Source organism: Plecotus auritus, assembly GCF_963455305.1.
Source record: "Plecotus auritus genome assembly, chromosome: 8".
NCBI lineage: Eukaryota > Metazoa > Chordata > Mammalia > Chiroptera > Vespertilionidae > Plecotus > Plecotus auritus.
Window position 1 is genome coordinate 8,454,296 of NC_137782.1, and position 14,418 is coordinate 8,468,713.

At 40.6% G+C, this 14,418-nt stretch overlaps 1 protein-coding gene across 4 annotated transcripts in view; it reads right to left on the reverse strand.

Moving 5' to 3' along the window:
- The window catches only part of DCC (DCC netrin 1 receptor), a 983,595-nt gene that overhangs the window by 49,647 nt on the left and 919,530 nt on the right, over positions 1-14,418 (reverse strand). For all 4 annotated transcript variants that reach the window (XM_080683404.1, XM_080683403.1, XM_080683405.1 and 1 more), the window contains 3 exons: positions 11,624-11,786; positions 4,109-4,335; positions 2,626-2,742 (listed from right to left, as the gene is read on the reverse strand). In XM_080683404.1, coding sequence (XP_080539530.1) covers positions 2,626-2,742; positions 4,109-4,335; positions 11,624-11,786 — 507 coding nt within the window. The remainder of the gene's footprint in view (positions 1-2,625; positions 2,743-4,108; positions 4,336-11,623; positions 11,787-14,418) is intronic.

The following is a 14,418-nucleotide window of genomic DNA, read 5'->3' on the forward strand; positions in this document are numbered from 1 at the left end:
TGAACGATATGAGGGAATAACCATATAAATATCTATGAAAAGAGAGTCCAAGCAAAGAGAACAGCAAGTGAAAAGTCCCTGAGTTGGAAGGTGCATTATTGTCCAAAAAACAAAGAAGAGGACTATGTGGCTGAAATGGATTACAGACAGGAGTAGCAGGAGATGAAGTGAGGGATAAGGCCAGAGGGTGGATCACCTGGTACCTTGTAAGACATGGTAAAAAACATTGGGTTTTGTTCTATATGTGATGGAAGTCAAGAGGAGTAACACAAGGAATACCTTTCAATATTTGTATATTGAAAAGCTTACGAGAAGACAACTTACTGTAGGGTCAAGAGCTAAAAGGAAGAAAGTAGTTACAAGCTTATAGCTATAGTCTGTTATCTGTAAAAATAGTGGTGTCTAGGATATGGGCAAAACAGTGAAAATGGAAAGCAGTGGTCAGATTTGGGACAAGTTTTGAAAGCAAGAACTAAAGATTAAGTTTGGAGTGTGAGAAAATCAAAATGAAGAAGCATGAAACTGAAGTTGAATTACAGTAAATGAATCAATAGTGGTACCATGTATTGAAGGGGGAAAATAGGAGGAGGATTGAGTTTGGAGTTGGGGAGAGGAATTATGGAAGAGCAAGATTTTCATTTTGAACACAGATGGCTTGCTTATTAGATAGCCATTTGGAGAAGTTGAGTCAGCATTTGTATAGAAGTTGATGTGGATTCTGGGAAGAGATTAAGCTGGAGATAACGTTTGGGGTTCATGCGCATTTACATGGCATTAGGGCCATTGGTACTAGATGATCATCTAAGAAGCTAGTGTATATGGACGAGAGAAGCTTGAAGACCAAGCCCTGGCGCACTCTCTGATTCTTGGGATTGAGAAGAAGAGGGGGGACAAGTGAAGGATACTGAGAAGGAGCTGCCAGTGGGATAGGAAGAAAACCAGGAGCATTTAGTATACTACAACTCAACTCAAAACGTATTTCAGAACAAAGAGTGAGAAGCTGTGTCCAATTTTCCTGACCCTCTGAGAACTGATCATTTGATCAATGTGGAAATTATTGATAACCTAGGCAACCATGGTTTCAATGGAGAGGGGCTGGAAAAAATGGCCTTAAATAAATAAGGAAGATTAAAAGAGGACAAAAGTATGTATAGTCAACTTTAAAGGAGCTTTTCAAGCAAGGAGAGGAGTGGGGCTTTAGGTGGAGGGGAAAGTGGTATCAAGTGAGGGTGCTATATAAAAGAGGAGTTGTGAGACAATATTTGTATGCTTATTGGAGTTATCATTTGGAGGGGAAACTGATGCTACAGAAAAGAGAGGGAGGAGGGCAGAGTCCCTAAGTGGGTAAAAAAGGGATATCCACAAGAGAAAGAACCAGCCTTAGGTGAAAGTACAAATAGATGGACCCGATTTGATGGAAAGATAAGGATATCATTGCTGAATGCTTCTCTTTTCTTGCTGATATAAGAACCAAGGAAATAGGTAATGGGAGTCTGAAAAGTGAGAACAGATGTAAGACATTCATCTTACAAAGTGAGACAATGAATGACTACAGAAACGCAGTGGCATTTCCAAATAGATGGCAGCTCACCTTGGATTTGTGGCCATAAATACCCAGTAAGCAGGGTATGTTTTTTTTTTTCTTCTAGAGTCAGCTATTAGGATATGTAGTAAGAGTTGGCAGGGAAGCTGATTTAACCAGGGCTGTGTTTTTTCAGGTGATATAATGGGGAAGGAGGACCAAAGGAGATGAGGGTGTTTGCAAAGGACTAAAAATAATAAATGATGATGGATTAGAAACTGAGTTTGGATGAAAATGAGGACATGAGGTGATGAAGAAGACTGGAAAGGTGGCAAAGTTAATGGATTGGAGGTTGTAGTGAAATTGAAGAATTGTTGGCAAGGGGAAAATCAAATAAGTGAGCAAGAAAGTAATAAGGTGCTGGAAAAAGGGATGATAGAAACTGACATTTTGTAGGGGGTGTGATTATTGGTTTAGTGTGTGACATGGAATTGATGTGTTGCAGTGGGAGAGAACCAATATCATTTCAGGTAACATAAGGGAACTAACAGTCTAGGGCATTGGATGGATTGTCTGCATGGGTATTGTAATTACCAAGATTGATCATAGAGGTAATTGGAAAGGAAGGGGTCCCCAGATACTAATATCTTCAATAAATATGGGAGTATGACAGAAAACTTCAACAAGAAGGGGATAGTGAATGAGTATCTCTTAATACTTGCTTCAAGGGTGCTAGATTATTTAAGTTTAAAAATTGTACCTATTACATGATTTAAAAAAACCTATGAAGGTGATCATTAGAATAAGTTCCATCATATTGACACGCATTTCAACTCTTTTTACGTCAACTCATATATTTTTTTTACAATTTCTTAAATAGGTAGCAGGTTGTTTGCCAGAACATTTCATTGTATATAACAAATGCAATAACAGAGTGAAAATTCTGACTTCTAATTATAAATAATACGGTTTCCGTCCTTCTTCATTAAGTCCGTTTACCCAGGAAGACCAGAGAAAACGTTAACCACTTTTTGATAACTGATATAGAAAGGATACAAAAAACCCCACTGCATTTCCGCAGCGTGGCACCCATCTTGACTCACCGGGATTGTTGGACTGGGCATCCATAGGAATCATGAGTTTTGCCCGGGTGGCTCGGCGTGCAGCCAGTGACCTCTCCAGAGTGGACATGGAGCTCCCTGCTTCTTCAGTGTCCTGACCTGAAAGAAAAACAATACTCCTGAGAGACACACTTTTTTCAATAAGTCAACTCTCTATATCATTTCTAGCCAGACATGCTAATGCCTTTTTTATTTTAATGTATTAAATCGTAACATCTAATTTCTTGTGACCCAAGCAATATACCCTCACTAATAAAATTCACCTTAACCTCATTACCCAGAAAATAACATACCCAGGAAGAAGAGATAAGTAGGAGGAATAGGTAAATGTGTGTCTGTAATAGACTGTCCCACTCTAATCACTCAATCTCATTCCATGATGCTAGAGGATTTAAAGAACAAATTATGACCTCAGCCTTCAGAGCCAAAAGTCTAGCTGGCCACAAGGAGGAATCTTTAAGTGTCACACTGTAGTGCTTAAGGAAATAAAAATGCATTTAGTAACTGAATGTGACATCAATGTTAGAGACTCTGCTTGAGATATTATTTAAGGTCTAGAAAAGGAATACTCAAAAACTTATCATTGAAAATCAGTAATTGAAGTCCTTGCTTAAATAATTCAAAGCTGAGAAAATCTAGTTATTCAGTTACACATTTAAACAACTAAAATATTTTTATTTGGTTTAAAAACCATAGCTATGCATTCTACAAACATATCATGAGTAGACGAAGAGATTTTCTGATGAGAGCACTTGTAAATTATTCAACTCCCCATAAGCATTTCAAAAACACAAGGACCCACAGAAAGTGAAATACCTTACCACCAACTCTCTAGATTTCTTAGTTATACCTGGACACAGATTGTTCTGTACCATTTTATTAAACACTGGGGGTTTTCGTAGATCACTTTGTACACCTACAGAGCCTTCAAATAGACTTCATTGAACTAGGCTAGTGATCATATCATATGATTGCATGGGGATGAGAGTTGATCTTCATGATAATCAAGACAAAGAAACAGAATTGTCAATGTTTTCATATTTCAAGTGTCCTTGATGTGATTTTTTAAAGCAAGGAATTGACAGCAAATTATAATCAACTTCCAATTACCCACAGCCACAGGGAACTAAGAAGTGTACAATGGCTTCAACTTTTATTGTCTTGACAAATGTTTTTGTTCATGCTTTAACGAAAAGCAATCAATTCATTGAAGCTTCACATTTCCATGTTTCCCAATGGTATCACCTCCTACCTCTTAGAAGTTTCAATAAGCATGGCAATCATAAAAAGTAGGCAACTGGATGATAGGATAGGAAGTAGACCAGGTTAATCAAACAAATTTATATCAGATTATTTGAACTATTGGTAAATAACTGCGAATTAGCGGGAAGGTGTCCTCCACAAAAGAGGGAGTGGAGGACAGCCTTTGGGGTTCTTTTTTTCTGATGGCAGAGGGGAGAATTACCTGAATGAGAGGTGCTTTTGCTCCCCATTTGGGTTTCTGACTGGCTGTGACTGACTGGTGTGAGCTCTTGGCAACTTTGGATGGGGGTGTCCCTCCCGGTAGGGTCGGTGCCTGATGGCTTCTCGATGTTTTTCATCTCCATTTCCTCATGATGGATCCAAAGATCAGGGGGCCGCAGGTCCTTCTGGCTGCCCTTCCTTTTGCCAACACTGTGGGTGGCCCGTTTCCTATGGAACAGAATCAGAAGCAAATGTGAGAGCCTCGCCTCAATGGCCCTGTCTCTCTCTCCTCTGTCCATTCAAGTTAGAAGCCGGGGAAGGAAGCGGAAGCACTCCCAGGAGGAAACCTGTGAAAGCCAGGAATTGGCAGGCTTGTGTTGGTAGCCTTTCCCCCTTTCCCAGGAGCGTCACCACGTGGCAGGAGATGTGGTGCTGAATCCCCAGGGTCTCGGTGGCCTGCCAGGGGGCACCTCCCTTCAGCTTCCCCAGCTGCAAATCGAGCACAAGCTGACAATGAGTTCGATGCAGCCACACGCCAGTCTTTGGAGCGAGTCATCAGGTAACTGACTGCAGCATCTGCTGAGGAGATAAAGGAAGGAACTGCTTTGAAAAGGCAAATAGAAATAAAAGGGCCAGAGTCTGTGCCAACAGCCAAGGTAGAAGCTTAGAAGGAGGTCTACACCTCCGCGGTATAATTTGATGTGCAATTGGGAAGCTTGTTCTTTGTGGGCAAAAGACCACAGGAGGACGTTCTTAAGAGAAGAAAACACTTTCCCCTTGGAGCCACTAAGTGTCTGGATTCAAACACAGTAAGTAAGACCCATCCTTCTGAAAAGAGAAGAATGCCCTTGGAAGTGTGTATCAAATGCCTCTTACTTGACTCAATAAGAATTGTGGCCCAGCTGGCATGGCTCAGTGGTTGAGCATCAACCTATGAACTAGGAGGTCATGGTTTGATTCTCAGTCAGGGCACATGCCCGGGTTGTGGGCTCAATACCCAGGAGGCAGCCAATCAATGATTCTCTTTCATCATTGATGTTTCTCTCTCTCTCCCCTTTCCTCTCTGAAATCAATAAAAATATATTAAAAAAAGAATTTTGCAATCATAAGTTTAATTTTCAGTGGTCCTCTCTCCTTGGGCCTAGTGAGATTCAGCTATTCTCTGCATGCTAAGTAAAGTAGCAGGATGCTCATGCTAGCCATTCTCTGCAGCAGGGTGAGTAACCAATGGTCTAGAGCAGTGGTTGGCAAACTGCAGCTCGCGAGCGACATGCGGCTCTTTTGCCCCTTGAATGTGGCTCTTCCACAAAATACCATGGCCTGGGCGAGTCTATTTTGAAGAAGTGGCGTTAGAAGAAGTTTAAGTTTAAAAAATTTGGCTCTCAAAAGAACTTTCAATCGTTGTACTGTTGATATTTGGCTCTGTTGACTAATGACTTTGCCGACCACTGGTCTAGAGGCCAGATCTGCCCGCTGCCTGCTCTTGTAAATAAAGTTTTATTGGAATCCTGCAGAGCTCAGTCACTTCTGCAGTGTAGTGTTGACTAGGTGCAAACAAAGACCGCAGGTCCTGCAAAGCCTAAAATATGTACAATTGGGCCCTTTTCAGAGAGTTTTTCAACCTCTGTTCTACAGTTTTATAGTTTTTAAAAATCTCCACTTGTAGGTTTTACTTCTTTAAAATAATAGTATCTCTTCATAAGGCAAACGTCAGAGAGTTAAAATCTTACTTTGGTCACAAGCCCAGAGAAGTACCTCCTTCTCACATTCTTTGCAAGAATAACTATTTTTTATCATCGCAAAATGGTTCCAACAAACTACTCAGGGAAAACTCTTTGTAACCTTGTGAGGCCCTGAATAAGATGCTTGCCCGTATTAGGTAATTAATACATGTTTAATGGTGTGATTTGTTACATTTTCCTTAATAGTCTTTCCTTTGTCTTTCTTGAAGCATACTGATGAGTGTGAAACACAAAGAACCCCAGACTTAATATCTATCTAGTAGTTTATGGGAAAAACAAGGCAGTGTTTCCTGCTCTAATATTTTCCCCCAAAGTACCTGCATTTTACTGATTTCCTGGAAGCAAGGTCATACTGACTCTAGACAATTGTCCCTTCTTGACTATGTGTCAAGAACTCTGCTTAGTACTGAAAATGCAAAGATAGGTGAGACATTGGGAGCTTAATAAATGTACAAAGAATGGCATGGCTCCTGGGAATTTCTGTGTTTGTGGACTAAGAAGCCTGCACTGGGACATGGTAGGTAGGAAAGCTGAAAAAGCAGAGGGGGCCAAATCACAGGAGGCTGTGCCTCCAATAGAAACGTTTTTAATAATAACAGTAAGTCTGTGGGGAACTGCAGAAAGAGTTATAGCTCAGGACTCAACATTAATCAGATGCTACTTTGTATGATGCAGATCACATACTCAGCACATAATCACTTGAAATAATAAGAATTTTTAGCCCTAACCGGTTTGGCTCAGTGGATGGAGCGTAGGCCTGCGGACTGAGAGGTCCCGGGTTCAATTCCGGTCAAGGGCATGTGCCTTGGTTGTGGGCGCGTCCCCGGTGGGGGGTGTGCAGGAGGCAGCTGATCGATGTTTCTCTCTCATTGATGTTTCTGGCTCTCTATCCCTCTTCCTTCTTCTCTGTTAGAAAAATCAATAAAATATATTTTAAAAAAAAAAAGAATTTTTATTATTGACAAAGTATTTCTTAAGATTTTTAAAAATTGATTTTTGGAGAGAGAGGAAAGGAGATAGAGAGAAATATCAACATGAGAGTGAAACATCCACTGGGGATCGAGTCAGCAATTGGGGCACGTGCCCTGACTGGGAATTGAATCGGCCACCCTTGGGTGCAAGGAACAACACCCAAACAACTGAGCCACATGGGTCAGGGCTTAAAAATATTTTTTGCTAGATTCTTCTTTGATTCTTTATTGGCTCACCCTGCATATAATCGATTATTATAAAAGGAGTTTCTTTTCTTTTCACTTTTAATTGGTATGCTGGGGACGTGCATGGGTAAGAACCAGCATTGATTGAGTATACATTTTATATGAATGTGCCCTTCAAAGTCCTACATGACTAGTATCATTTCAGAGGTCCTTTTGTCACATTATAATGAATTAGTAAGTTCAAGTTCTCATTCTGTGCTTAGCAATCCTTTGCTCAAATTGTTCACAAGAGGCAGTCATAGAGCTCTGTATTAATTCTCTTAGTCACACAGACATGTGTCCAAGATCTGAAGGGAGATTGAGGTGGGAACGCTGCCCACTGGGAATTTAGGGAGGGCTGAAGGCAGAAAGAAGACCTGAACTGAGGTGAAAAATGATTATAATTTAACTAGGAAGAATATGTTGGGAAGTATAAACACTTGCCCTGAACCCTCCATCCAAATCCTTCCCCAAGGTGTCTAATTCTCTATAGTGATTATTTTTATTCTACTAACTGCTATTAAAAACAAAAAAATGGCCCTGACCAGTTTGGCTCAGTGGATAGAGCGTCGGCCTGCGGACTGAAAGGTCCCAGGTTCGATTCCAGTCGAGGGCATGTACCTTGGTTGTGGGCACATCCCCAGTGGGAGGTGTGCAGGAGGGAGCTGATCGATGTTTCTCTCTCATCGATGTTTCTGACTCTCTATGCCTCTCCCTTCCTCTCTGTAAAAAATCAATAAAATATATAAAAAAATAAAAATAAAACAATGTATTAGAAACCCAGGGAAAATGTGTCTTAGATTCTCAAATAAACCTGTATTTTCTGAGATTGAATTAAGATATTTCGGGGTGCTAAGTGGTTGAGAGTTAAAATCTCTGTGTGGTAGATACCGAAAAATGATAAAAATGTTAAAACTGTGAAAATCAGTGCAAGTGACCTAGAGTAATTAAGGTAGATTAGATTTCCTTTAAGAGTTTAAACATTTGAATCTGAGTAGTGAAAGTAATTATTTTGGTCAGGATTTAAATGTGTGCTAATATGTAAAACTTGCTGTGTGCCTGTCAAATCAAATAGGAGGTCTTAAATTTTATTTACATATTCAAATTTAATGTATTCAGACAAATTGTTGATCATCTACACATGTGATAACTATGTGTCTTAGATTCCCAGGATACTCTCAATGTCAAATATATTGTCTTTAGTACCTATGGCTACATTATGACTTACCAAACCATGTTGTATATTTTGGCCAGAAAAATGTTATGGCTTTATTAAAAACACAGAACACCCCATATCAAATAAAGCTTTCATAAAATACTTTTTCTTTTTTTTAAATATATTTTATTGATTTTTTACAGAGAGGAAGGGAGAGGGATAGAGAGTTAGAAACATCGATGAGAGAGAAACATCGATCAGCTGCCTCCTGCACACCCGCTACTGGGGATGTGCCCGCAACCAAGGTACATGCCCTTGACTGGAATCGAACCCGGGACCCTTCAGTCCTTAGGCCGATGCTCTATCCACTGAACCAAACCAGTCAGGGCCACAAAATACTTTTTCTATACTATGACATTCTATAATCTCACTAATTCTAAATGTGCAAGGGGAATCTCTTCAAAGTAGTACAACATTTTAAATCAATAATTAAAAAGAAATAAAAATTATTTTTATTTCATATTAGTTTGAAGCTAAATGCTGCTATGTGCTCTATAACTTAGTAGTATTCCATGGGGAATTTCAGTGTTTATAAGGTAGAGGGGATGATAAAAAGTATTTAGTCCTATTTCTCATTTGAGGAAACTAAGAGGAATTAGCTCTTCCCTTAGGTTTAATTAAATACCATTGATTTAATTACATGAGTGGTAGAATCAGAACTAGACCTTGGGTTCTAACTTCTGGTAGTTATTTTACATCATAACAAATAAAATCTTACAAACTAGAATGTGAGTCAATCAGATAACCAACCTCATTAGTATATATGAGGTCTATATGATAAACTATATAAATATGATTAACCACAGAATAAAATGCACAGACACTGACTTGAATGAGATATTACTGACAGTATACACACATATGTTTCAAGTCAATTTGAATGCAATTCACGTCCCCCAATAAAACACAAAGAAAACTTACATTCTCAGCACTTCCAGATAGAGAGATAATGAAGAAGTCCATGAATTGGTTCCCTATTTCACCTTATTAATTACATTAAACTCCCTTTTTTTTTTTTTTCCTGAGAGCCCTATAAGGGGCAATATTTCTGTTTCAAATTGGAATCGATTTTGCTTTCATCTGCATTACTTAATTTGTCCTAAAAGGCTCAATGGCATTGGGATAGGAGTCCTCAATGAAATCAAGAAAAACTAAATTAAAACTCAGAAATATCTAGAAGAAGAAACTTCTTTTTCTCCCTTTTCTGTTAACATGTACAAAGAGACAAAAATGAATGGCGATGGTCTGTGGCTGAATAAAGGTGTATGCATAAACATGGTGAAAATGTGCCAAACAAATATTGAGAGACTGGGAGAAAAAGGAGGCAGTAAGTACAGGAACTCACAATCCACTTTCTTTGGGATTTCAGTTATTCATGGAATGGTTTGTTCTTTTGTTCTTAAAACCAAGTCATATACAGAGCTCAGCCTCTACTCATTCTAAATAAAATCTTTAAGTTCTTACCAAGGTGCTTAGTGTGGAATTTAAGATAATTTGAGCGTGTCTCTAAATAGTATCAAATCCCACTTTTGCACATTGAGAAGACTGGCATTTTCTCTGTGGATGAACAAAATATGTCCAGTATTCCAGTTCACTAGGTCAATATCACCCTCAAATATCCTTTTTGCAATGATAAAAATGGAAAACAAAACAAAATGTCGTGCTACAGATGGTTGAGCTAGCAAATTTAATTTTGTGAATTCACCGATGTTTTTATAACTATCATGAAACAGGCTAAGTTGCGTACGGTATCCTCCCGACTTCCATTTTTGTGACTCTTCCTCATCTCTGCTTCAGACGCCCAATGCCATGATGTTCTACCAATCTACACTTGCACAACCTCTTTCTTGGGAATGCTGGGCCAAGAGATTGTTTAATGCTTTATTCAAGTACATTCCCCCCACCCCCACCCCCAGAGCCTTACTAAGTGCCCAGCAATCCGGAAGCTCTGTGGGTGACCATCAATTCCCAGAATGCTCATGTATAAGACTGGTCTTATTAAGCTCAACTTTCTGATTTCTTGTTTGGACACAATGCACCAGCACATCAGCTTCAAGGTAGTCAATCACATGGATGCAGCTAGATACCAAATTTTCCCTGCATAGATATAAATTAAATACAAAGACTGCATCTCTGTCCCCCTATGTAACATTGTTCAATATGTATATATTCCTTATCCTGTTTCTAATCATCTCACTTCAAGATGCTGGAAGATTCACTACAGATCACCAAGTACAGTCACAGGAATTTTTCAAAAGAGAAAGGCTGAGGTATTAGCAAGGGAAGAGGGAAAATTATTTGCTAGAGAATCTCTCTTAAAACTTTGAAAATCAGCACAGTGACCTATAGTAGTTAAAGTGGAGTAGACTTCATTTAGGAGTTTAAACATTTGTTCCTCAGTACTGAAAAATGCCATGCCAGAAAAAATAAAAACCACAACAACACACACATACACACACACACACACACACACACACAAACAACAACAAGGGAAGAGCCTATGATAGCCAATCCAGTAAGACAGTCAGATGGACTTGAAAAAGTACTAAATTGGCAAGGATGCAGAGAACAACCAGGAGGTTACTGCTGACTCCCACAATGAACTGGATGGCACAAGGTTAATATGCTGGCTAGGGGGTATTGCTAGAAGGGGAAAAGTGGAATTAAAACAACCTTTCCACTCTAAATTGTGTACTTTGATGTCTCAAGCTCTGCTTGTGCTAGAACCTAGAGCTGCATAATATGAAAATACTTTAAAACCCCTCAATTATTACAATTTTCTGGAATCAGCATAGCCAGGAAATATGAACCATTTTGAATTCCCGACTCTCTCCTCCTCCCTAACTTCTGCCTCCAGACTAAACACTCTCTAGTATTGCAACTGCAGTGTGTTTGGTATTCTGCAGATAGTTATTCATGCAACAAGCATTGATTCAATGCCTACCGGCCTCCTTGCCAAAAGCGATAAACACTTTTAGAGGAACACACATCTTCAACCTTTTATAGATAATTGCAGAGAGGGCCGTTAGTAGGGACATGGTGAAGTCCATTCTTTAAGTGCTACTTGGGGAACACCTGCTGTCACTTGAAAGCAAGAATCTGGCCTCAAGAAGTGAAATAAAACAGAAATGCAAAGTGGATCTGTAGGATTCTACTGTTCAGTCTGCAAGTCTAGCCCTCACTCAATTCAGTTAATGGGCCTGGACTGGACAAAAAAGCAAGGTTTTGCCCAGGCCAGGAGATAAGGAAAATGCGTGAATGATGAAAGAGCAAGGAAGAGAGGCTTCAAAAATATAACTCAAAAGGATGGTAGTTGGGTCAAGCATGGACTTCTCTCCCTTGGGGAACCAGCTGTTACCTACTTTCTCTGCTGGGCTGAAGAGCGTCGGGTGCAAATCACGGCCGCGATCGCCACCACCAGCACTGTGATGATGCCAACGGTGACCACAATGATCACAAGCAGGTTGCTGTTCTTCTGAGGAGTGACGCTGCCATGAGGGGGGTGCATCTGGCCAATGGGTGGTTCTGGGAAAAGACAGGCAAATGGAGATCAGGTTGAGGGAGACATGGCAGCCCAGTGTTTATCAAGCTCTGTTAAGGATGTGAAGCGTTCCTATTGTTCTGGGTAATGACTTAAACTGAGAACAAAGCAATGAAAAACTGAGAAGAAAGACCTAAGTGATCTACCCAAGATAAATGAAAGCTATGCCCACACAAAAGCTTATACAATAGCTTTCAGAGTGACATTATTCAAAACAGCCAAAAGTGGAAACCCACATGCCCATCAACTGGTGAGTGGATAACCAGGTGTGGTGCATCCACACAACGGAACACTATCCAGCCATAAAAAAGGAAGGAAGTACTGATACATGGTACAACATGCATGTACCTTGAAAACGTCATGCTAAGCGAGAGAAGCCAGACACAAAAGGCCACATATTGTAGAATTCCACTTATAGGAAATAGCTAGATAGGCCAATCTAAAGAGAGGAAAGCAGATTAGAGTTTGGCAGCCGGTAGGGGGAGAAGTGAACAGGGAAATACTGGGAATGTGTACAGGTTTCTCTTTGGGGCAATGAAAATGTTCTGGAATTACATGGTGATGGCGGTACAACCTGTGGATATAATGAAAAAGCACTGAACTGTGCATTTTAAAAGGGAGAATTTAAGTTATCTGAATTTTAAAAAAAGCATTATGCTATCATATTGACTAGAAAGAGGGAGGGGAGGAGGAATGCTGCTTAGTACTATAAGAATTCCAGTGGGACAGGAACCAGAGAAGGCTGTGCTTTATAGAAAATGCGATTTATTTGATGCTATGAAAGATGAACTGTTTGGCACCTATCACTCACAATTTACCTCCATTCCCTTTAAGAAGCTATCTATAAAGCACATTTAATTTTCAACCTGTCGAGAGTGTGAATCCCATTTAAAAGCAGCCAATGGCTTTGAAAGAGTGTCATAGAGTCCTGATATGAATGTTATCCTGTGTCGCAATAGTGCCACATGGTAGACAATATTTAGGCAAAAAATAACAGACTAATAAGACAGTTTTGATAATTTGCTTATGTAAATAAGAATAGCTAATTGACCTTCTAAATTATTTTCTTTAAACTCAAGTCAGTGATCAATCAATCTAATGAACAAAATTGATCCAGAGACATGGAAGCATGGAACAGACTGTGGATCTCAGAGGAAAGGCGCGGTGGGGTGGGTGGGTGGGAAGAGACCAACCAGTGAATATAGCCCTTGGACACAAACAATAGGGGGGTGAAGGCCTGGGGTGGGGGGTGGAGGCGGGCTATAAGGAGTCAGTGGGAGAAAAAAGGGGACATAATGTAATATTCAATAAAGATTTTAAAAAAAGAAATACCATGTTCTATGTCATGTTTGTCATTTCAAGCTACACATTTATAAAAAATAAGTATTAGACTATAACTTTATTTATAAATTAACTTAGAAAGTTGCAGAAAGCAATGACTTTGGATATTTTCCCAGACGTAAGTTTGAAAGTATTTCTCTAATAACCTATATAAGCCTTCTATACTCCTTGAGCAAAATATTTAGGCCTTTTGCACCTCAATATTTTTTTTCTGTAAAATGAAAATAATACTTACTGGATTCAGTTACTGTTAAGATTAAAGAAAATGTATACAACATACCAAGCAACCTTTCAGTGCCTGACACAGAGTAAATGCTTATAATATCACTGGAGGCCCAGTACATGAAATTTGTGCACTGGTGGGGGAGAGGATACCTCAGCCCAGCCTGCACCCTCTCCAATCCGGGACCCCTTGGAGAATGTCTGACTGTTGGTTTAGGCCCTAGGGATTGGGGACCGCTGGCTCCTAACCGTTCACCTGCCTGCCTGCCTGATTGCCCCTAACCACTCTGCCTGCCTGCCTGATGCCCCTAACTGCTCCCCTGCTGGCCTGATCGCCCTTAACGACCTCTGCCTGCCGGCCTGGTCACCCCTAACTGCCCTCCCCTGCTCGCCTGGTTGCTCCTAACTGCCCTCCCCTGCCGGCCTGGTCGCCCCTAAATGCCTTGCCCTGCCAGCCTAGTCACCCCTAAACTCTCTCTCCTGCCAGTCTGATTGCCCCTAACCACCTCTGCCTCGGCCCCTGGCACCGTGGCTTTGTCCAGAAGGATGTCCGGTCTATTAGCATATTACCCTTTTATTAGTATAGATTATTAGTATAGATTATACTACTGAAATCTACATATAGACTGGTAGCTATGATGTGAAATGACCACCAGGGGGCAGACGATCAATACAGGAGCTGTCAAGCTGTGGTGACTTGGCAGTGGTGGTTCTTGGGTGACACACCCCAGAATTGGGCTCCCTCCTCTCTGGTTCCAGAGTGCGTCACCCCAGAACCACCCTCTCGCAATCTGGGACCCCTCAGGGGATGTCTGAAGGACCCCACCTGCCAGAGACCCCACTCAGTTCACAGACACCCTTCGAGCTGTGGAGCTGCCCCAGGTGTGGCAAGATGGGGAGGGACCGAGGGAGGTTGGCTCCAGGGCATGTCCAGCCAACTTGCCCAGTCCTGCCCCACTGGCCACCTTCTAATTAATTACCTTTCAATGTGCACAGGGCACTAGTATTAAATAAAATGTTGCCTAATTAATAACATCCTATACCATTTGTGGA